General features: G+C 35.9%; 2 protein-coding genes across 4 annotated transcripts in view; one reads left to right on the forward strand and one right to left on the reverse strand.

The window, feature by feature from the left end:
* The window catches only part of LOC115449328 (RNA pseudouridylate synthase domain-containing protein 2), a 494,984-nt gene that overhangs the window by 364,940 nt on the left and 105,120 nt on the right, over nt 1-24,924 (reverse strand). The window lies entirely within an intron of this gene.
* Nucleotides 17,432-22,527, forward strand: LOC115451794 (caspase). Of its 2 annotated transcripts, none has more exons than XM_037442072.1 (6): nt 17,432-17,641; nt 19,077-19,190; nt 19,336-19,496; nt 19,851-20,020; nt 21,085-21,199; nt 22,075-22,527. In XM_037442072.1, exons 1-6 carry the CDS (start codon nt 17,583-17,585, stop codon nt 22,293-22,295), a joined length of 840 nt encoding a protein of 279 aa, XP_037297969.1. In that variant the 5' UTR covers nt 17,432-17,582; the 3' UTR covers nt 22,296-22,527. The 2 variants fall into 2 exon arrangements, with proteins under 2 accessions (XP_037297969.1, XP_037297970.1); XM_037442073.1 differs by having other exon boundaries at nt 19,360-19,496.

Genomic DNA, 24,924 nt, shown 5'->3' on the forward strand with positions numbered 1-24,924 from the left:
GTTGACACATTCCTGGTGTATGTACATTGTTTTATGCTCACGCTTTGTAAACTATATGGGTGACAGAAAAGCTAACAGATAATCAATAGCAATTTTACACTAGGCCAGCGTGATGGATATAAATCCTCTCATTAGTAGAGAAGGTTTGTGCGCAGCATTGGGATAGTATAATTCATTCCTAAACGAATTTCGGCCACGGCGGCCAGTCTCAATGGATCACTCATATACGCAAGAGATATAGTGCAATACACAGGTGCACTCTCCGTTCCTTCACTTTCATAGTCCGGTGAGACGACAATCCGACATGACCGAAGAGAGATCAGGCGCAGGACCAACGGTTTTACATTTTCTTGTGTAGAACCATGCGACCTATTTTACAAATAACGAAGAGCAGACTTATACCAAGTTTAGGCTAGTTAGTTCTTACAGCATGATATTGCGCAAGAACTACCAGATACGTATACACTAGAGGCAATATTTCAATAGTTCTATAAACATACTATTTTTTGTGAATTATCGTTCGCTTTAATGTTGAAGCAAAACATCGTGAGGAAACCTGCACATCTGAGAAGTTCTCTATAGGAATTTCGAGGGTGTGTGAAGTGTACCAATCCGCACTGGGCCAGCGTGGTGGACTAGAGCCTAATCCTTCTCAGTAGTGGAGGAGGCCCGTGCCCAGCAGTGGGACAGTATATAATTCAGAGCTGATATTATACACATACGATGTCAACTTCCCGTCATTGTTTATGCGGTAAAAAATATTTCGGAAAACGTCTTTTTTATTGGTAATCTAAACCTCGCATAAATCTTCTGTTTGGTTAAGTGACACGCCTGAATGATCACTAATAGCAAATCTACAAAGAACTTTAAATAAAAAAATATTTTAAGGCACTTTATTGCGCTATACATTATAGAGCGTTAAATTTGATTCCTTACTTAACAATATAAATCAAATAAGAAGGTAGAGAGGAGTTGGAAACATTAATTATCCACTTCCTCTATAGCAAAAATAGAGATAAAATAATGAACCTGTGTGTAGCCAACAAGAGCGTATCACTTTAAAGGTTTCACCATTGTCACAAAGTAAGCCGCCATGAAGGAATAGTGACTTCATAGCAAATAATCATAAGTTATTTTTAAAGGATACTAAACAAATACAGTCTTACTTATAAACTTATTTTAGCATTAAGAGGTGATTAAGAATTGGTTAAATAGCTGTCAAAAACATCACCGGTTCCTAGTTTAAACTTTATTAAGAGGCAAGATGGCGGGTTTTGATTTACAGCTAATCGAGTAAATTTGTATTTTAACTAAGCATAGTTTTGCGAAATTTTTATAAGTAAGCCTAATAGTGTATAGTAACTTTTATAATAGAATATGTATTTTTCCCGCAATGGGATAGTATATAAAAAACAGAGTTGGTATTTTTAAAGTGCTTCGGTGGCGTAGTTGTTTTACTATCCTACTAAGATCTCCGGTTCGATTACCGCGTCGAGTATAGTGATATTGGGTTTTTTATTGGTAGTCCGGAGTCTGGAATTGGTTCTGATAGGCTCGCCCCGTATCATATCATAGGACGGAAGTAGGCATGGTAAAAAATGAGTGCACAAGTTGCGTATTTGCCGGTACTCCAAAAATGATGTATGTATCCAAATACCTGAAGAAAAATATTAATACCTCTTTTTAAGAACATTGCGCACTGGAAAGAGTGTTATATTGGCACAAATATGGTTCATATAGAGCAGCTATACTCTAACCCCCTTATTCATAAACGTTTTTTATCGAACGACCGAGTAAAGCTGTGATAACAAGTCTGTTTCTCAGTGCTGACGGTATGGCAGTCTTCTCAGTGCGTAGACATAGGGCCGTTGTGATTGGCTAATATTGAGATACAACAATAATAGCCAATCACAACGGCCCTATGTCTGTTCGTCAGTGCCGTTGGGCACTGAGAAACAAGCTTGTTATCACAGCTTTACTTCGTCCTTCGATAAAAAACGTTTATGAATAAGGGGGTATGTGTGTTCCGTGGAACCCTAGGGTTCCGTGATACCTCTGTCAGGGTTCCGCAAGAATTAAAAAAAAAATCAAAACACCTCTCTCAATAATAATTAGTAACTGTTACATTGTACTTTTATTATGCTGATTAATGAAAAATACACTTATAAAAACAATTGTTTTATTGTAGGGTTCCATCAAGTATTTTGCTTCCCCAAAGGGTTCCGTCATTTAAAAAGTTTGAGAACCACTGATATAGAGGAAAAAAAATCAAATTTATTTATATGTATTACAAATATATTAAATTCGACGGTCGAATTACGACCACTAGTTATTATAAACAAACGAAGCCCGCTTAATAAACGTTATGTAAACTATCATATTTTGATTCCATTTCGAAACACGTCGGCTGCTGGTCAATATTAAGCATACGAGGAGCCTGGTAAAGCCGTGTTTACACTGGCATACAAACAGTAATACTGTAGCAATATGAAATTATTTACGTACGGTTGATTTTTGGTACAGAAAATCTTGTTTATATTAAAAATGGCTTTTGATTAATATGTATTATAAGTAAATTATCTGACATTTATGTTGAATCAGTTATTAATTTATTTATTGGCAAAGTCATAGTCAACAATAATAAAAAATCCATATTAAATTTGCAATTTTTTCCAAACTGAACTTAAAGTTCTTCGGTGATCATTTTGTGCACAAGATATTGTGTGATAAACATAAACGCTTCGTCTGTTTCTGTCATTATTCAACATCATACAAATTGTGCATTGTGTAACTAACGACTTATATTTCAGACCAGAAACCGCAAATCGTTTATAGGTTACTATAAAATGTTTTCAACAAAAACGAGGACTTAAAATTCCTTACAAAATCCAAAAAAATTAAACCAGAACATGGAAATTCATTTTTATGAAAATAAACACGCGGTTCAAAATTATATTTCGCGCGATCTCCGTGGACGCAACCTAACTTAGGTAATCTAGATTTCTGCCTTACTACCCCCGCGGGACTGTCTGGAGTCTAAATTCAACCTAACCTAGGTAAACATGTTACTCCGTAGGATACCTACGTACCTATAATGTGGAACGTCGGGAAAAACAACTTTAATAACGTTTATACGAATCGATTCTTATTTAACAAGAAACAGAGGAACATATTGTATTGAGTATTTTATGTTCATACTGCTTATGAGATAGGTGATATTTTTTTCACATATTACGAGTTAATACTTAAATAAATAACTGCTAATCATGAATGACGATCAGACGACCCTCTGAAAGCAGCAAAAAAGGTAATATTTCTATCTCTACTAAATCATATAGAGTAAGGTATGGTCTTAAGTTAAGGCCACATGAGATCGACTGAGCATTAGGGATGTCCACTATAACCATCTATCCATCCGGGCTGCCCTCTTTAGAACAAAGCAGTAGAGATAAGGGAAGGGAGAGGGGTTTTAGGTCTCTAGATCTCACGTAACAATGTTTTATGTTTGAGAATTTATGTCAAGATAATATTATGTGAATATACTTCATGCCCCCATAAGTAAAAAAATTCCCTCAGGAAAAAAACAAACGCACAGTACTTCTTTCCTCCCGATGGGATAGGCAGAGGTGCAACTAGACATCCACTATTTGCCAATGTGTGATATCGTAGAGAAAATTCAGATCCCAGTCTGATACTGAGCTTCTAACTCAATATCACTTTACCCAACTCGTGATTTGAACCCGGACCTCAGAGCGGCATAGTGCTGCGCAATACAAGTATGTAATGCAGTAAAAATCCTAACAAATTCTTACAATAGTATTAATGGGATAAAAATATTTTAGTGAGTATATCTGTGATACCTTTCGCTATAGAAACACTGAGCGTTTGACAGACTGAGTCATTTGACACACCGAGTCAGTTGGTGACAGGCGTACTGGTCGGATGGTTGGTGAAATATTTGTGGAAGTATTTCTATTGTGAGCAATATTTCTTTTTATTTCAACAGCCAGCAGCTACCAGCCATTATTTTTCAGCCAGTATCCTAACAGTATATACTTGATGTAAAGGTCTTCATAAGTTTAGACGATTTTAGTTTTAAGTTGAAAATCTCAGGGCACTTTTTGTCTTCACAAACTCGCGATCTCGCTTTAAAGAAGCACCCTTTCTCAGTCTCTCTAGCTCCACTTACCTTCAGTCGGCTAGATTTATATCCGCACAGTCGGGCCATTATTCTCGTTCAGTCGCTCTAATATGTTAGATTTTAAATTCATTGCGGTGAAGTAATAGTATATTACTAAAAAATAAATAAGATGGATTTAAAAAATCACCACCATTTCCTTTCCATAACCCATAGCGTGATGGTGGAAACCTACACGGCCCGAACTAACATGTTCGTTAACACTTATTTATGCCTTTGAAATTGTTTGCCGGCGTGCGTGTTCCCTCCTTCCTATAATCCAAGGTGCTTCCGCCGTAGTTTGAAGAAGCACCTGCCTCTTACTACTCCTACATATCTGAATGGGCTTGGAGGTGTGTCGAATGGCATAAGATAACGTTGTTGCCATTCGATACTCCACCGTACCATCAGGTGCAGTGCAGTGCATTGTCCGGCCATAGTAAATTAAAAAGAAGTAATCATTTGCATATGTTAAAATTTATTTATAAATTAGATCATTGTAATTAATGTTGTCATTTTTTGTACGTGCACGGCAAAGTGACCTCACTGCACCTGATGGTAAGTGGAATGGGGCCCAAAAGAATGCCGACTAAGTAGAGATGATTACCCCTCGGCAGTCGACACTTTATGCCGTCCTCTTGGAACTGTATATATACAAGCGGATTCCAGAACGCGACACACTTACTTGAACATTCAATACTTTCAATAGTTTTTGAGCTCTGAGTAGTTTTCGAGTTCAATACTGATTAAGTCTAATATTCAATAATTATTAATTATACAACGCTCTTTAAATGCTGCATGACCACCATTTGCACAGTTGATACTTAATTAATTTCACTGAAATATTAGACAATAAAGTAGTGCCTAGACAAACTAAACTCTGATGACGAAAGACCTACCACAAAGAAAATGCCTATTTACTTAACAAGGGAATTTGCTTTTAAGTTATGTCAGGCGCAATACTTAAGCAGTTCAAGTAATTTTTAAACTCGATGCAAAAAGAGTTGTTTCTGTTTGAGATGTTATAAATTTTATTACAAAGTGGCGTTTCGTTTCGGTTTTTATATTTTAATCTTCCCTCAACGCGACGTTTCGTAGATCGCAGCCTTCATGGTCACGGGGGTGACTAAAGTGTAGGCCGAAAAGTCAACATTACAATATATACCAACATTTTACAATTATGTATTTTTTTTACTTACTTATTATCATGAATACCAAACTTTATTATTTTAGCGTGTAATTGAGTTATAATATATATTATGTGTATCATTCGCAAACTTCCGTTTGTGTAATATTATGTTTATTGCCTTTGAAGGTATAGTTTAAACCTACTTGAAGCGGTAAGTGGTTGATAAGTAAGTGGTGTGGCATCCAGATAGACTTGTGAACGGGGAGAGAATATGATCCCTGGTCAGTCGACACAATTATGTGGTCGCTATCCGGACAGATATGAATAAAACTGTCAACCGCGTGTATATTCACTAATTTATTTGTTATAATAAATCATCCCGACGCGCGGATCAAACCCGCACCCTCTCGATCACAGCTCTACTCCACACACCCGATGGTATCGATACATTATACATAAACACAGTCTCAGTAATGGTAAACTAAAAAACCAATAAAACGAAACGGAACAATTTTTACATTCCTTTCCGCAAGTTGAACATCGAGAATGGAGAGGAGGCGAAAGGTAACAAAGTTTCCGAGTTCGAGTCTCGCTAAGGAATCCGGTTGTGGAATTAAATTTCTTATTGATTTGTTGGACCGGTTCGCGGGAGCAGAGTTTATGTTTATTATTGTTTTATTTGGAAATGTTTCTTTTGTACGAATTATGAAAGTTCATTTTGCAATAATGTGTGTTTGATAGAATTTGATAGTCCTATGTCACAGTCACACAGTTATTTAATATCATAAATTTATATAAAGCTGAAGATTTTGTTTGATTGAACTAATCCTGTGTACTATAAGGCTAGGAAAATATTTATTCTGAAAAAACTTGTTCCATGACCGGAGTCACAGGCACAAGCTAGTTTTATATAAACTTAATGCACCTTCGTATTCACTTCACCCAATTAAAAAAACAATTCATTCTCTAGAAAACCGAGCCTATACCACGCCAATATCATAATACACGGCTCCTTAAACTTCAGATGAAACCATCAGATACGTAAGAAACACAAATGGTTTTGGGCGAGTGCAATAGACGTTTATTGAAATTACGGCGTCATATCCGCGATCTAGAGTGTACCCTTTTGGGATGAATTTAATGTATTTAATCTTCATATCTTGACCCGTTGGTTTAGGGTTGATATTTCAATCTATTTATTTGTGTATTGGGCAACTAGAGACTACAATCGATAAAATTACATTTATGCATAAATGTGGGAAACGGAACGTGATTTGTGGGAGTGAGAGGGATGTATTGGAAAGAGAGAGAAAGGAATAGGAAATTAAGATGGCGTGTGCGTAGTCAGGGGAGTAAGACGTAATATTAATAAAGAAGTAGTTTTAATCAATTTTCATTTAATTAAAGACTGTGATTTGTATGAAGACGGTGTTTTTGTCTCGGCATTATATCCCACATAAATACACAGTGTTATAGTATATTGTAGTTTTAAGTATATTGATATAATATTATGATATAAAAATTTTAATTAAGGCGATACCTCAAGGTCCATTTTCATACATTTTGTTTCGGCTTTAATCTGGGTAACTAAACAAGTATTGGCAAGTAAAGAATTTAAATTCACGTCTAGTTAGTGATTAGTTCTCGCAGTTGAAATTTCCTTGATTTTTAATTATTTTTACATTTTTCTTTCAACTGCGAGAACTAATCACTAACTAGACGTGAATTTAAATTCTTTACTTGCCAATACTTGTTTAGTTACCCAGATTAAAGCCGAAACAAAATGTATGAAAATGGACCTTGAGGTATCGCCTTAATGCGTTTTGCACACTAAGAACTAGGTTTATTTTAGTTTAGCCCGTATAGCTGAGAATACCAAAACAGAATGCCAACCCGAGCTAGCTGCTTTGTTTTACCTTAAGCCTTGTATTCTCTATGAATTTTATCTCTAATTTTACCTTTATATAAGTTATCTTAAAAGTTATTGAGAAATAATGACATTTATTCTTATAAATTGTTTTAACGTATCATAAGTGAAACTTTGTTCGTATAAGTGATAAAAAAGTATTTTATTTCGTTTACTGTAAAACATAAAATAGATAAAATATTCGTTTGCTAAGCTTGCGTTGGCCTGGTGACGGTCTACAGATATCACATAACTTTAAAATACTTATGGAGAATACTAGTATTAACAAATTGTTTTCTTTTTTACGTTGGTTATCATAATAATAATAGATATCAGCTCTGGATTATTTACTGTCCCACTGCTGGGCACGGGTCTTCTCTACTATTGATAGGGATAAGGTCTTAGTCAACCACGCTGGCCTAGTAAGGATTGGTAGACTTCACACTCCATCAAAATTCCTATAGAGAACTTCTCAGGTATGCAGGTTTCCTCACAATTTTCCTTCACTGTAAAAGCAAGCGATAAGTAATTCACAAAGAATATACGCATCATTTTAGAAAGTTAGAGGCGTGTGGCCTTGGATTCTGAACCTGCGGACATTCGTCTCGGCGTCGGCTGTCTGGCCCACACCTAACTAGGCTATCGCCGCTTATGTTAGTTAATGTCCTCAAAACCTATAGTAGTTCATTATAATAGTGTTTAGTTTAGACGGTTATTTGGATACGGATATTAGCACGAAATATAGCAATACCGTGTTTTAATCCATAGCTTTATACGGCGTTTGAATTAAAGGCATGGGTCTCCGTTCATCATAGCTGATAATAATATCATACTGGCCACTACCTTCAGGCAGACCATCAGATTACCAAAATCCGAAGCCGTTATACAAAAAAAAAATAATACATTCGCATTTAAAAAAATATCATATATGATTAATTAAGTCTGTAGTATTCTGTTGGTAACACGAAACTTGCCCTATATTAGGCTAACATTATACTAAATAATAATAATAATAATATAATTCTTTATTGCACAACCAATAAAACACAAAGAAAAGCAAAATATACAAGACATGGTTACAATGTTACTTCTTATCTTAGGTACTAACATTATAAAAGAGAAAGTTTGTGAAACGTTTGGATATTTGTTAAGAAGTAAACTCAGGAACAACTGAATCAATTTGGATGGAATTTGGCACACGGATAATCATGTCCTGGATTCACACATTGACAACCATTTATCCCGGTAATTTACCTACTCCCGTAGAAAATAATGGAATTTTTAAATCAGATTTCTAAACAGAAAGCGCTGATGTCATAGTATTTTAAGGGCTGTTGTGACAGGAAAGGGTATACGCGGGCGGAGCCGCGAGCAACACCTAGTTCCAAATAAATGTCTTCAAGTACACGTTGAGGCTTATCTTCGGAAACCTCAAGCGCCAACCGTCACATTACATTCCAAGTCGATCCCGAAAAAAGGTTCCATCCCATTCACGATATTATTCTTTCATTGAAATTACGAAGGCATTTTGTAATCCTATCTCCCTCATAATAACCTTTTTTCTTTGCGAAGGGGAAAGGCATTTAAGTAACTGAAAATCTGGGATAATCTTGGTCGAGGACTATTGTTGGTGCGCGGGTTTGTGCGTGGGAGTGAGTTGGAGATATGACTTATCTAGGCCTTATTCTCTTTGCAACACGTTATATTGACAGTGCATAACGTGCACGTAACACACCGCGTCACGTTTAAGACAATAGAAATTAGTTTATGGAATACGATTCCACGATAATTCCACGAGATATTAACATGGCCGTGTTGCGAGTTAACACTGTCAGAGAACAAGGCCCCGGAGTTTTAGGAATACTGTTAAATGTTTCAAGACGATTTTATGTTGAGGAATGCATTAGCCCTTATTCCCTTTGTACTTGTCCAGTTTCTTCTACAAATCTTTAATGAAATAGAAAACATTTATTACACCAATACTCAACCAAAATAAACCAATATTATAAGATGGCGTATAAGCTATGACAACGGATGTGCAATTAAATAGATGCAACAGATTGTGAGGTCATTCACCTGATCCGAGTGCACGGTGCACTAAAACACTCCGAGGTCGTTGCTAACGAGTCATCCGCGGAAGTCCACCGATTCCACCGTGTAAATATGTTTTCTTTTTGCATTCAATGCTCACTTAGTTACTCAATAAAATATGGTTACTTTGTGTTTTGGTCGTAGGAACATGTTGGATGCGCGCCGCTTTCGACAGGTACGTCTGGAAATGTTTGGGGGAGGCCTATGTTCAGCAGTGGGCTTCATGCGGCTGATGATGACGATGATGATGATGATGATGACTTTGTGTTTTGTATTGGTAGTACGAGCGATATCGTCAGACCATTCTATTGTGAGATTGTTTTTAGTTAGGTGATAGGATTCGGGTATGCTGGAGAGAAAATTCGCCGCTGCAAGAACATTACGCTTACAGTCAAAAATTCACTTATACATACAACATATTCGTTATTCATGGATGATTTTTGGCACAATGTTAGCAAAGGTAAAGACGTGTACATTTATTAACACAATGACAAAATTACCTTGTACCTATTACTTATATACCCACGCAATTCCAGTTTGACATTATGTTAATTAATAAGCAGGAGGTGTATAGATATCGATTGCTTATGTATCCAATCCTCCTATTTATTCTATAGTGCCCTATAATGAGTAGGAATACCGCGACGGGCTAAAACAAGCGTCTCTGATCGTAGTAGTACGGGCCTTCCTGGATCTATTCGTGACTTGTTTGTTTCGGCGCCGTGTGGATCTATTCTCTCTGAATAATTAGCACACGCGCTTACTACTGTGTAGTGAAGTGCTTATCGACATGTCTTATTGACATAGTGTTACTATATGAAACTAAATTTTTTTATTGCTTTGAATGACGAGACGAGCTTGCCGTTCGCCTGATGGTAAGCGATCCGACCACCCATAAACAGAAGAAACACCATCCAACACCTTGAATTACAGAGTATTGGTTGGTATTCCACTGCGCTCGCCATCCTGAGACATGACTGACATGACCTGAGACTTATTTTAAATAACATTAGATGGCGCACCTTGTATTTAGTTCCCCAAAAATTCCGTTACCAAAGTGAAATTGTGACGCCACAGGCGCAAGGTAACCCGCTGTCAAGCGGCTTCATGTCGTAGTATGTTTTTTAAAATAGATGGCAGCACTTTCTATGACTTTCTATGCCAGTGTTTGTCGAAATCACGCGGAAGATATGGGCAAAGGTAACCCGAGCTAGTTCGGCTTCACGTTAACCGACTTTGTATAGTTGTCGCTTTTTACGTCCTTCAAACGTCATAATTTATTATGCTACTAAGTTGAGGTGTTTGTAAATTGTCATATTCATTTTATTTTTTGATAGTTCTGTGATATTTAGTTACCAGCGCTTTGTTTATTTAGAAACTACAAATAAAAGTGTATTATAATGGAAATAACTAACTACTTTGTGATCAGTTAATGTCTATCTTTACGTAAGTATATTATTAGTATGTGATTTCACATATTACTTAGTATTTAGATGGTTAAATATTTGAAGTACTTAGATCTGAAAGTATTTGATTTCAGACACAAAATGTTTGTTAGCAGAAAATAAATATTATATTTTACTGAATTTAAAATATCACCACGATATAAGCAAAAATTAACGAATAACCTTTCTTGATTATTTAAATTGATAAATATATAAGTTTATCATGTAGGTGCATTTAAACTGTTGGTCTGTTTGGCGATCGTGATACCTATTTCTATAAGGAGAAATTACATTTACTTACAGTTTATTTTGAAAATAAACAGATAATCATAGGTAAGTAGTGTGGTTATAATTTGTATACTTACTTTTGTTTGCTGTTATAACAAATTAATACGTAAGTACTTATATTTGTGATTAATGGAAGGAGAATTATCTACGTTTATTGTTCGATTTTATGGATGTTTCAAGTAGTTACGCTTAATAGGTAATTTTGTAGGCATGTCAATGTTTGTCGATTTTTTTTACACCGGGTTACCTTTTGAAAAATTTTAGCCTTCGCCACTGATAGGTATACCACATCAATATGTTTATATTGTGATTGATAATATGAAAATCAACAGACTTTTTTTATATTTCTCAACTACAGTAATAAACCATAAAGATTACATATTGTGGTGAAATATCCTCTAACAACACTTGCATGCTCTAACAATAGTTACGGATTCTATATAACAAACCAATTTTATAGATACATCAAGCACAAACGTTTACTCATTTTTAAACTCGGGCGCAGTTACAAGAAGTATGAGCCATTTGCATCGCTCCCGTTGCTGTCGCGTCATTCGAAAGCTTTTATTTCAAACCAATATCGTCTGCGTTACAACAAAGGCTAATATAATTAGATCTTGGCACGACACGTACGACTGATTCAATTTATTGTAGAATCGGCAAGCGAATATCTCGCGTGTTTCGCGTTAATGTCATCGGAATCACTATTGTTTAAATTCATGTACGTTTGTGGCATATTCCGCAAATAATGAATACCGTAAATTAAAACGTTGTAATACAAATCAAGCGCATATTTCTTGCCACGGTTCGGGCGTGCAACTTCTCAGCCATGGGTTTAATTTTTATGTTATATTTCCTTTTTTTATTATCAGTACTTAACTTTGCGTTGTATGGTCCCAAATCAGCGGCAAAAAGATGTTTTCTTATTTTTTTTATTGATGTTTTCATTAATGAGCTACACGCGGGCGTTGTAGAAGGCAAAAGCTAATATTTTATGTATGTACAGCAAAGTGATCTTACTGCACCTGATGATAAGTGGTGTGGGTTCCAGATACGATAAATGTTTATTTCTCGCCAGTCGACATTATTAAAACTTTCTGTTTGAACCGGATATGCACAGGCTGATCCCAGAATGTAACACGTCCGCCATTAGCGCGGATCTTTAGACCTCGCATATCTTGTATGTAATTATTATTATGTAGGAGCAAATGCAATGTCCACACAGGAACTGCGCTCATGGTTTGGTATTCGAATGTATTAGTGTTAACGACTAACACAACATTCCAACATTAATAGACCATTCATTGTGATAATGTCAACCGGAGCAATTGTCGGTAAACAACAAAAACATCATTTTTTTCATCATTTTATTTTTTCTTCCCTGCCAGCCCGAGCTGGCTTCTTTGTTTACTAAGTATATTTTTCATTTATTAACCGACTTCAAAAAAAGGAGTAGGTCTCAATTCGACGTGAATTTTTTTTTTTTTGTATATTTATTACTTCAGAACTCGCTCATTTATGAACCGATTTGGAAAATTCTTTTTTTATTCGAAAGAATTTCTCTCCAGATTGGTCCCATAAATAATTTTTCAAGATCGCTTCGGTAGTTTGGTTTTAAAATTAAAAAAACTAGAATAATTATGTCGTGTAAGAAAACGAAATCGCGAATTTAGCTTTCCTGTGACGTATTTAGTTATGTTTTTGCATTGAGTTTGGTTGACTGTACTTCTCACATACTTATACATATAGCATAACATCTTTTTCTCGTGTCAGGGGTAGGCAGAGGCGTAACATTTCATCGCGATAGTCGTACTGTGTGTGAAACATATCAGTTGTGTTTTTGGGTTGGGTGTAATTGACTCTACTTCTTACATACATACATATATGTATATAGCATCATACCTTTTCCCCTTTCTAGGGGTAGGCAGAGATGTAACACCACAGCGCAATAGTTATAGTATGATTGAAATATATCAGTCGTGTTTTTGCGTTAGGTTTGCTTGAATCTATTTCTTACATAAATATATATATATAGCATCACACCTTTTCCCCTTTTCAAGGGTAGGCAGAGGTGTAACATTTCAGCGCGATAGTCGTACTGCGAGCGAAACACATTAGTTGTGTTTTTGCGTTAGGTTTAGTTGACTCTACTTCTTACATACATACATATATATAGCATCACACCTTTTCCCCTTTTCAGGGGTAGGCAGAGGTGTAACACCACAGCGCGATATTGTACTGTGAGCCAAATAATATCAGTTGTGTTTTTGCGTTAGGTTTGCTTGAATCTACTTCTTACTTATATATAAATTATGTAAGAAGATGTATATCATCACACCTTTTCCCCTTTTCAGTGGTACTTAGAGGTGTAACTCCTCAGCGCGATAGTCGTATCGTGAGCGAAACGCAACTATGCCATTGAGACGGTCTATTTTTTAATAACACAAAAAAGCAAAAAATAAAAATAATTTTAACAAAAAATTAAACCGCCTTCAGAAACCACTCAAAACCAAAAAATAATTTCACATAGCAAGTATATATTGGATACCAATTTTGGAGTCGGTGCCTAATTAAAATTAGGCAAATTTAAATTACATTAAATTAAAATTACCTTGCGCCTGTGGCGTCACAATTTCACTTTAGTAACGGAATTTCTGGGGAACTAAATACAAGGTACGCCATCTAATGTTATTTAAAATAAGTAAACGATATCGATTAAATTTAATAAACATCAGGCTAATGGCCGCTAGATGTCATTATTAAGTTATCATTAATTAATAATTTAAGCTATTATAATTATTGTTCATTGTCTGATATGTTTTAAATTTAAATTTACCTATTAAATATATTGTTTAGTATCACCGAAAACCTAGAAGGGAAGCCGGTGGGAATCGGCTTGTATGGACGCTTCGCCACTGTTATCTTTATAATGTACAGAATCGTAGAGTTACAACTAATCATACAATATCGACTATTACGTGTGTACAAATTAAATATTGAATAGGAATTTAGTTTTTTCCTCAATCTTCCTCAATCACAAATGTTTGCGTCACATACAAAATAGGCATCGACTATAATATATCCACGCTATAAGGATGTTGAATCCATTTATATTCCGCTGTCGCGTTTGTAAATTAAATTCATTACCATTAAATATAATATGATCGCATTTGGACATGTCTAATATTTCGGATCTTCGGATAAATAAATACGAAAGTTTGTGAAGACGTTAATTTAGATAAATGTAATGTATTAAATTGAATCAATACAATGTCCCAAAAAAATATATATGCGGAGACTATAAGCGATATGTATATTTATGTAGTTATGTAATTTTTAAATGTTTATTAGCCTGGAAGTGTTCCTATAAAAATAAATAAAATAAAAATCACACACATTGGCGAGCGTAAAGTTTATTTTTTTATTTTTAATATACTGCTTTGAATGACGAGACGAGCTTGCCGTTCGCCTGATGGTAAGCGATACGACCACACATAAACAGTAGAAATATCATCCAACACCTTGAAGTACAAAGTATTGTTTGGTATTCCACTGCGCTCGTCATCCTGAGACATGAGATGTTGAGTCTTAAGTCCAATACTTAATTACTCTGGCTAGAATGTTCTTCAAACCGGAACACGACAGTGACTACACACTACTGCTTGCAGAAATAGACAGTGCAGTGCTACCTACCCAAGCGGACTCTCAGATATGAGAGACCTACCACTAATTGTGACAAATATCTATATATATGTAAAAGAAAGTGGTGTTAGTTATACTATTTATAACTCTAGAACGTATGAACCGATTTGGCTGAAAATTGGTGGAGAGGTAGCTTAGAACCAGGAGACGGACATAAGATACTTTTTATCGCGTTCCCACGGAAACGGCACGTGACATAAGACGTAGTATACGAAAGCAAAATTTGGTATGGAGATAGTATAAGACACTGGGAAGGTTATAGGCTACTATCCCGGGAAAATATATAGTGGGACTTTTATCCCGGAAAACTCCTTCATGCGGGCGAATGCGCGAGAAAAAGCTAGTTTATTTATAAATTATTTTAAGATCGTTCAAGGATCGTTTAAGAAAAAATGAATAAGCTACAAACTTACGGGCGTATTTAAAGAAATTTATTGTTAAACAGGTTATCCAAATAACTTGATGATAGCGAGTTTTTCCTCAAACCTAACATTGAAAAAATAAGGACAAAGCAAGATGTAAGTCTAATTTTGTGTCTTTCCGTCTCACCTGTTCGCATCACGCGACCGATGATGATACATTGTGTGAGCAAAGGAATGTATTTTTTATACCTGTCATCTTAAATTTGTAAAGATAGTCATAACTGTCAAATTATTGCGAGTGTAGTACGGAAAAACAACATATAATTAATTGTTATAAAAGTGGCAAAAATAATTCATAAATTACGATGGTATTCACCAAAAATAAAAAAAAGTACTTTTTTCTATCATTTTGTAGTCTAGCGCTAATGCTGTCTGTGCATGAATGTATTTTTGACTGAATGCGTTTTTGCAGTTGCAACGAATTCCCTTATGGTAAATAATACTAGTGGAACCAGGGCGTGTAAAATTAAAATTATTTTTTATTGGTATTTATTTTAATCGCATCGTTTTCTATTTTACATCGATGGTTCGGGAAATTTATTATCAAGAAAATAAATATATGGTTTCACTTAGTATCACAATGTCAAAATTACCCTGTATGTGGACAGTTACATAATACTGTTGGAATGTAGAATAATTATCATGGATTATGAGAAATTGAATACTGAAACCGTATAAAATGAAATCTATTGTCTATGTTTACCTCTATAAGATACAGGCGTATTATTACCTAAACATTACAATAAATATTTATCACTTAAGATGCTACTAGATTATATAATTATGAAATTTCATTTCTGAACTTGAGTCGCTGAACGTAAGAAACGCACCGCTGACGGTGTCGCTTGGACTCAGTAATCCGTGGAATAATACGTCCAGTTGCATCAGCATCCGTGAGCTAGTGCATTACCCCGCTAAAATTTCCTTGACATACAAACTTCAAAGTTAACTGTAATAAAGTGTGCATTAATTTATCTCTTTCTTATCTATACGCCACGCTAGCTTGATTAAATAGTACTAAGGTTTTTATAGATTTTATTTTCAACAAAATTTTAAAGAAATGTAGGATTATAATAATAAAAAAATTCAGTGAATTAATAAAAAACATGATAAAATGCAATTACTGTTTACTGTTATTCAGTTTTATTCCCGACAACCGCGTTGAAGTCTTCCCCAAATAAAATTAAAATAAATCTTAATACGCGGAGATAGAGTAGCTTTCTATTAGTGAAAGTATTAACAGTTCCACAAATACACACATGACAATTTATATCGCTGATAATAAAATAAAAAGGACAATGCAAAAAAATTCAAATAAAAACATTTACAGATAATCTTGATATCAATAATATTCCAATATCGCTTACGAAGTGATAACAGGTTATCAATCGCTATCTATACATCCGTACACCTCCACACACCTTGAACATGTGTGTATTAATATAAAATTGAACGGGTTGTCGGTATTTTTATTGTTTGCGATACTTTGACTTTTTCTAATTACACACATCTATTGGAAAAATCTGTGTCATATAGTTTTAAAACTATGTTTTAAAAACGAAATTGCATAGTTTAACATGCCCGGATATTTGACTTCAACGCCTTCTGTGGTTTCAATCACGGGTCATAGTCTCCACCTAGGAAATGGTCCCAGGACCTCAATAAATCTGTACACAGATAAAACATAGGTAATTAATCTAAAATAATTTTTATTAAAATAAAAGTATTTTTGGAATTTTATCGCGGTGTTTTATATCATAATTTTCTCCAAACGTTTCGAAGACTTTACAGCCTTCATGGTCACGGGGGGGACTAAGGTGTTGTTCATCCGCAAAGTCAAAGTTAAAATATCTACCTACATATAACAATTATACGACTTTTTTTAACTCTACCTGACCAACAGCTTAAATTCGTAAAATAGATTTTTTTAACGTCTAACATTGCGTAAACATAAGAGATCATTAACAATATTTGACCTTGTTTAAGAACCAAATTGTAAATCGGTTAAGTCTGTAGGATTTTCAACTTAACTTAAAAAGGTAACCTTTTTCATTATGTACTTTGGTAGTTATTAATTAATAATTATTACAAAATTCCTTAATCAAAAGACCGTAATCACCGGGAGATCTATCGCTTTATTTTTTTAATTGACTATCGAAAACATGTCACGACGAGTTCAAACTTCTGATCCAAGAATATATCTACCATTACTCATTGTCCACCACAGTATGTACTAAAAGCTATAAAAGAGAAGAGATAAACATTATAATTGCAGACGAAGCAACGTGTCCGTGTAAGTTGCACTTGCAGCGAGTCCGCAGTTACATTTCAAAAACTTGTTTGTCAGTGTTGCGATACGGCTCCTTGTGAGTGGACTTCTGTCATTGAATATAAACGAAATTAATTATTTTTTATTGTGACCATGGAACCGGAATCCACGACCGACGGCTCACCAATGAACCAAAATCCATCCAATAGCAGGTTAGTAAATTTTTCGTTATATTTTTAGGTTATGTTTTGAGGTTATAATCGGTTTATGTATAATAATTATAAATATTCTATGAGAGCTCATTAAGAATAAAAATATTTCGGTAAAACCCGGTTAATTTTAGATTCACTTATTCGTATTAAACGTGATATGAATTATAAGCATAATAATTACTATAAGGAAGAATCAACGCTTTATTACCATTTAGTATAAATAAAATACCGTTTTTGTTAGTCTTTGGTTTTAATATAACGAACTACTGATTCAAATTCATTATGAATTATGTAAGTCAATGCAATGTTTCGGACTATGTTGTTAACGATTCAAAACAGATGTTAGTGCTTGTTCTTGGCTTATTCCTAATATGATTAAACTAGGAATAACTATTGTTGATTCGATGTATAGATATTGTAACACCTCTTTGTGTTATAGATAATGATATTATATCAAAGTGACAAAATATTGCAGGCTCGTACTATGAAAATACGATTATATCTAAAAATACGATTATATATAAATATTGAACTTTGTTACAGAGTTTTAGGACTTATAATGAAATGGAACATATTCCCACATTCCCAATTTTGTGATTGAATATTATTTAACAATTTTACAATGTGACAAACTGAACAATACGGAAGCTATATATTTTTGTTAACTTCTTGGATATTTTCATGATTTAAAGCGTATTCTGAAGATTAAGAATATCAATTTCAATACCACTATCTAGATCACCAATTCCACGAATTCTCAACGCTTTTAATACCTTCTTAAAAACGCACAACATTTTGATTTTTTTGGCTGATTGGACCGTGTTCCAGTATGAATGTTTGCACTATTGTGAAACTAACTCATGATACCGTATAGTTCATGTAGTTATTAAGAATATTATTAAGTTGTTTAATATTTTACTGTAGCATATGACGTTATTAATTTACTTAGGGCAATTGGTTTATCCGTTCTAATTAAATAAATAAATTAAATTTAATATCAAGGTCGTCCTGTAGCTATGGCCACATATAGAAAAAGCATCTTGTATATTGTACATAGAAAATTTACTGAAAAATGACATCATTATGATGTAAATAAAATATAATTTCTAAGATTTTTGAATACTCGCCTGTCTGAAACAGTAATTGGACTTGCCAAATGGTAAAAAAAATACGATACCTATCAAAAGACTCAATAAGGACTATTTTTCTCCAAATAACATAGCTTCTTAAATAAAAGACCATGAAATTCTCCTAGTACTAATTCTGACTTCTTTTATCTTATTACCAGACGGGAAAGAAAGCAAATGATACTCAAAATACAATAGACTTGAATATAATACTAGCCTTACTGTTTATTATTTACTATCCAATTACTGGGCAGTTGCTTCGTCTACTGAGAAGTTGATAAGATTAATGGAACATGTTTTGTTTCCAGAACAACGCCGTTTGAACTACCAGAAATCAACATGGATCTATTATATTATGACACGTCGAAGCTGAGGTACTTATTGGTATTTAATCAAGTGAAATTCAGCAAACCGTCATTCTTGTAAGTAAATACCAAATGGGGGGTAGTCTTCTTACTTTAATAATACTGGCTGACATTTTGTTGGTCCTGTGCTTGAACTCTCTCCGGTCATGTCGGAGAGAGTTCAAGCACAGGACGGGTCAGCTAGTATTTATATATATTTTAGTAAAAAGATCTCGCATTTCCACAGTGCTGAGCCACTTGCACCCAGGATCGGGACCAACGAAGATGTCAAAGCTCTGAATGCAGTATTCTCCAGTCTTAAATTTGAAGTCACCGTGTACGATGATTTGTCCCGTGAGCAAATTATGAAAGTAATTAAAGCTTGTAAGTTTTTTTTTATCTATTGTTGTAAGTATGCGAGCCCGGGTACGTACTACAGCGATGTCTATTAATACCGCTAAGCAACATTATTTTTTGTACGTGTACGGCAAAGTGACCCCACTACACCTGATGGCAATGGCAATGGAGTGGATTGCAAATCACGATATAGAAAAAATATGAAGTGTTTTACATGGGTGTTTTGCAACTCTTACGTTTCGTTTTTTCTTTCTTTCTTTCTACTTCATGGTAGATTGAGTAACCATCGCACGAGCTTTCTCTTTCCAATGTCCACTCTATATAATCTTAGAACTCTTTGTTTCCTCTTCTATCAAACATATGTTTATGTTTAATTTCCAGTTGTGGAGAGAGACCATAGTGACACATCGTGCGTCGTGGTGGCCATTTTGACACATGGCAATCCTGGTGGGGAATTGTGGGCCAAGGACGGTCCATATAATCTGAGCAATGTCCTGACCAAGTTTGAAGGCGGAAACCTGGTGGCAGTACCTAAAGTGTTTCTGGTACAGGTTAGTTATGCAAAGCAAGTTTATTAAATGTGGCTGAATCACACAATATAAATAATAATATCATCCCTGTATTCTGCCAATTGCTGTGTAGGCCCTAAGGCTTAACGTGGACTGTTCCGCGGCCCTAGTGCACGTTGTCAGAATTCACATACCTTTGACATTATTAGAGAGTATTCACAGGTATGAAGATTTCTGATGATGTTTTAGCGAACGATAATTGTTAAGGAATATACGTAACTTCGAAAAGTTAGGGGTGTGGCTTGGATTTAGAACCTTTGCTATTAATAGTGCACTGTAATATATTTGATTTTTTTTTGGGCACGGCATAGTAACCCGACTGTATCTGGTGATAAACGAAGTGGGCTCCAGATATAGTGTGAACTGACGAGAGATGATTAAAACTCCCTAGTCGACACAATTGTGCCAGCCTGTTTGTAATTTTTCAACGACCTTAATAAAAACATCAAGAGTGGGATCTGTCTCACAAAACAATGATGTGCTTACGTCATCATCGTGTTTTAGGACGTTTTTGGTTAAATATCAGCCCGAAGGTTGGTAGTTGTGCCCGATATAGCGATAGGCTCGCCCCTATCACATCACAGGATGGAACACACTTGGCGAAAAGTGGGTGCCCTAGTTGCACCTCTGCCTACTCCGTGGATAAAGGCGCGATGTGTGTGTTTAGGGGTATTGAAGATTACATAATGTCAGATGATCTACTAGGTAGTTAATCCGGGTTATCGTCATCAGCCATAAGAAATCCAGTAAATAGACCTCCCCAAAAGTATCGTGGCTGAGAAACATCCGGGAGTGGACCGGTATCACTTCCGTTGAACACCTGTTCCGCCTGGCCAATGATAAAGAGAAATACAAAAAGCTGACAACTAACCTTCAACAATGAAGGGGCACTTAAAGAAGAAGAAAGATATCCTCATAACTTGATATATATGCTAATTATATTTTATGAGCTATGTTATACCTAGGTATGGAAAAAAATATTTTCTATAAAAACCCTAGCTTAAACTGTTTTGGCTACAACTAAAGGCATTTGAAAACGATTCCAGGCATGTCGTGGAAGCAAAACAGATGCTGGACAAAGAATCCAGCTAGATGGCGGGAAAGCATCCATCACGGTTCCTACACACACAGAATTTCTAATTCTGTACTCAACTGTCGAAGGTAAGTTCACTTTTAAATGATCTTGCCCGATATACAGTCTTAAAAAAAATTCGTGAAACTATGCTTGGTTAAAATAAATTTACTCGATCGGCTGTAAGTCAAAACCCGCCAACTTTCTATTTTATTAGGCTTAAACTGGAGCCGGTGATGTTTTCGACAGCTATTTAAGCACAAGTTTATAAGTAAGACTGATACTGTGGACATTCCCCTAATTCTAACTAATAATGATTAGCTCGATGGCGTAGTTGTATTGCGTGCGAGATACGACTTTAAGGTCTCGGGTTCGAATCACAAGACAAGCAAAGTTATATTGGATTTTTATTCTCAGTATTAACTCGATGGAATTTATGCCCGATGGAGAATGTCGGCCGTTCACATCATTGGAAAAAAAAAAAAAACACACTGCGTAAAATAGACAATGGCACCTCTGCCTACCTCTTAGGAGATGAATGTCTGACGTCTGTTGTTGACGTTTGTTGTTGTTTCTTACTTATATTTATGAAATTTTGCCACGATTCGGATTTAGATGCTAGGATGTTTGGTAAATAATTATGAATTTGGATGAAAGGCAGGCAAATTTACCGCCGTTCAGTAGTTTTTCTTTTAATTCCATAAAAGTTCACAGCGGGATATTGAAACTGTGAGCCAAAGTTAATTTTATAATTTAGAAAAAAAGTAGTCCAAATGGTATAAGTGCCAGCAAAGAAATTGAACATATAACCGTGTGGTGGTGATTTTTTTAATCTTAAGCTTTATCTGGCAAAAATGCCTATCGACGTAGGTAAATGCTATCATGATTACCCGAGACCGTGAGATTACCCACTTCGTCCGAATAGTCTGTACATGCTATACTAAGCTGTAAACTCCCTTTTCAGACTACGTTTCGTTCCGAGACCGTCGCGGAAGCTGGATGATCCAAACGTTCTGCAGGATTCTCAGCGATTTCCACAACACGATGGATCTCTTGCACATCATCACGCTGATGAACCACACGATCGCACACGAATATGTGTCTAACAGTTCAAATCCGTCTATTGATAATAAGAAACAGACTTCGGAAACGAAGTTTACTCTTACAAAGCTGTTGAAACTCTAATGGCTAAGCCACGAAAACTGGCTAAGTCACGGCGGGGCTATCCGCAGTGCTCTGTCTCAGGTATTCTTCCTATTCCTCTCTATATCTGTCTCGCTCACTCCTAGCTGTTGACAAAACAGCTCGCAGTGCCGCTCGATTGGCGAATTCCTGGCTTGGCCCTAAGGCCCCGACCAGAGTGAACGCGCGGTGAATTAATTATTACGCTGGCCAACACCTTTTTTTTTTTTTTTTGTTTTCGCGGAGAAAGTGCCTTATGACTACCGCCCAGCCTTCGGGGGGGGCGACTGAGCGGTTATGTTGGGGTCACCGTGCCTTACGGCCCGGCGTTGAGCCACCCGGATTTGATCTTGACCTTCGGGTGACCGCCGAGCCGAGTCCCTAACCTATATACACGCACGGCATATCAACTAAAACTCCGCGGTGGCCGTCTTCGGCGCATTAGGGATGACTGTGGGCTTCCTCTGACTGAAGTGTTTAAGTTTTCGTCCGCAGTCGTCCCTGCGCGGTGCCGCCTGTTGCGGCCCGTCTCCTATGGGGGGGCTCAGAAGCCCCCGCGTAACCGAAGGACGCTCTCGGCGTCAACGGCAGCATGAGGCCTACCTTCCACGCTGCCGTCCATCTCGGGGTCATCACAATGTGCGAGATGTGCACAACGTACACTAAGGGCGGACGGCCCCCAGCCGCCCGCCGACGACCCCCCGATGGCCCCTATTAGTCGCCTTTTACGACAGGCAGGGGATACCGTGGTGGAATTCTCCAAACGCCCCCATTCCACAGGGCGGACGCTGGCCAACACCTAAAGCCCCTATTCAATAATAATTGTTATAAATCAAGCGTATACGACTACCGTAGCTATGCAGTGTTTTCGTCCTGTGTTGTTTAAATATACTGAACACAGTAAGACGAAATCTGTATTAATATTACATAAAGCTGAAGAGTTTGTTAATTTTTTTGAACGCATTGATCTCGGAACTACAAGTTATTATTTTGTTCCTGAGTGCTATGGGATATTTTGTATCCCGGATAAATATTAATCGGTACGTTTATTGCGGAAAAACTTTTTCACGCGGGCGGAGCCGCGAGCAATCAATAATTACTTTATAAGTCGCTGGCTTATTATTACAAATGTCTATGTTAATCTTTTATTTGCGTTGATAAAATGAGTTTTTAAATTTATATGTTGTCAAAATTAGAAGACAATAATTCATAGTCCGCCCCACACTTATCTTTCGGGATGATTGTATTTTTTTTTTATTAAAAAAGACTTAAATTCATGTGATATAACTTAATAACTCTATTTGTCTTAAAGATATGACACAAAACCTTAATAATCGTGAACTGCAGTATCATATATAAATAATGATTACTTATGTTTACGCGAATGTTAAGACATTAAAATAAAACTATTTTACGGATGTTATCCGCCCCGTGACCAAGAAGGCTGCAAAGTCTTCGAAACGGGACAAAATTTTAATATAAAACCGCGATAAAGTCTGCAGCATTATGAATAAATCGAAGGTATATATTGCAATAATCTGAATGTTATTTGCAGTATTGTGAATGGGCGTAGTTTGGGCATTTGACAATAGTATTGTGTCCCCACTACCCAACTCTTATGCAAAGGAGATATTTTACTTTCGAATAATGTTTATTTAAGATTTATTTAATTTTATAATTACTATATAGTATTTTTCTCAGTGTTTTGTTTTATCGTTATATTTTTGTTAACTGTACTAGTCGAAGTCCAAAATGAATCATCTCCTTTGTGATAGTATAAATATACCCAAAGAACTAAATGATCAAGACATTAAAAACTGAAATGACTATAATATTACTATTGCGATACTAAAGCATGTACAGTCACCCACATAAGAAGCTGAAAAAATTTAAAACTTCAAATCGCCAAAAAAAATTGTGCGTCCTTACAATTATTTTTTTCTTCACAAATATAATAAAAATGTAAATCTGTTCAGCTATTTTTGTGGCTGACTATACTTGATACATTCACTTCCTCTGATACCAATCTATTAGGTGCCATTGTAGTATGTGTTCTACACTTCTTATCCACCGGGCTTTAATATTAGAATCTTTTCGCTCATAATGTCTTCTTACATCCAATCCAACTTGCCTATCCGCCGTTTTCGATATACGATCCTTATTTCCCGATCCATCGTGAAAATCGACCGATCAGAATCAAGGATTTTTGAATATATTTCATATAATTTCATTGATTTCGGACGGATTAAAGCAAGTTTGGAATTATTTATTGTAATCTGCATTATTTATTCTTCGGCTATCTATCGACGCATTTATCTCTCACTCATCTCTCTAGTCATACAGATTATGTGACTTGCTAGTTTTACTGTCAACGAGGCAAATGTGTTTAATCCGCGATCCTTTGTTACGGATATCGCAGGTTCAACTTCTCAATAGTTCCTAATGCTAGGATAGATTTTGTATCCGCCGGACAACTATCACTGTACACAATGTGTTATCCCACTACAGTAGCCCATGTACATGTGTCGCGTTTCGGGATCAACCTATCCATATCCGGTTCAAACATCGGCATAATTGTGACGACTGGCGAGTGGTATCACCTCTCGCCCGTCGATGTAGTAACTGGACCCCC

This window comes from Manduca sexta, chromosome 23, assembly GCF_014839805.1.
Source record: "Manduca sexta isolate Smith_Timp_Sample1 chromosome 23, JHU_Msex_v1.0, whole genome shotgun sequence".
Taxonomy (NCBI): Eukaryota; Metazoa; Arthropoda; class Insecta; order Lepidoptera; family Sphingidae; genus Manduca; species Manduca sexta.

Excerpts from the sequence above, each read along its gene's own strand:
- LOC115451794 (XM_037442072.1), top strand. The coding sequence starts at position 17,583 with ATGGAACCGGAATCCACGACCGACGGCTCACCAATGAACCAAAATCCA. Across the intron at positions 19,191-19,335 it reads TTCAGCAAACCGTCATTCTT|TAAAAAGATCTCGCATTTCC; the intron begins GTAAGTAAATAC and ends TATATATTTTAG. Across the intron at positions 21,200-22,074 it reads TCTGTACTCAACTGTCGAAG|ACTACGTTTCGTTCCGAGAC; the intron begins GTAAGTTCACTT and ends CTCCCTTTTCAG.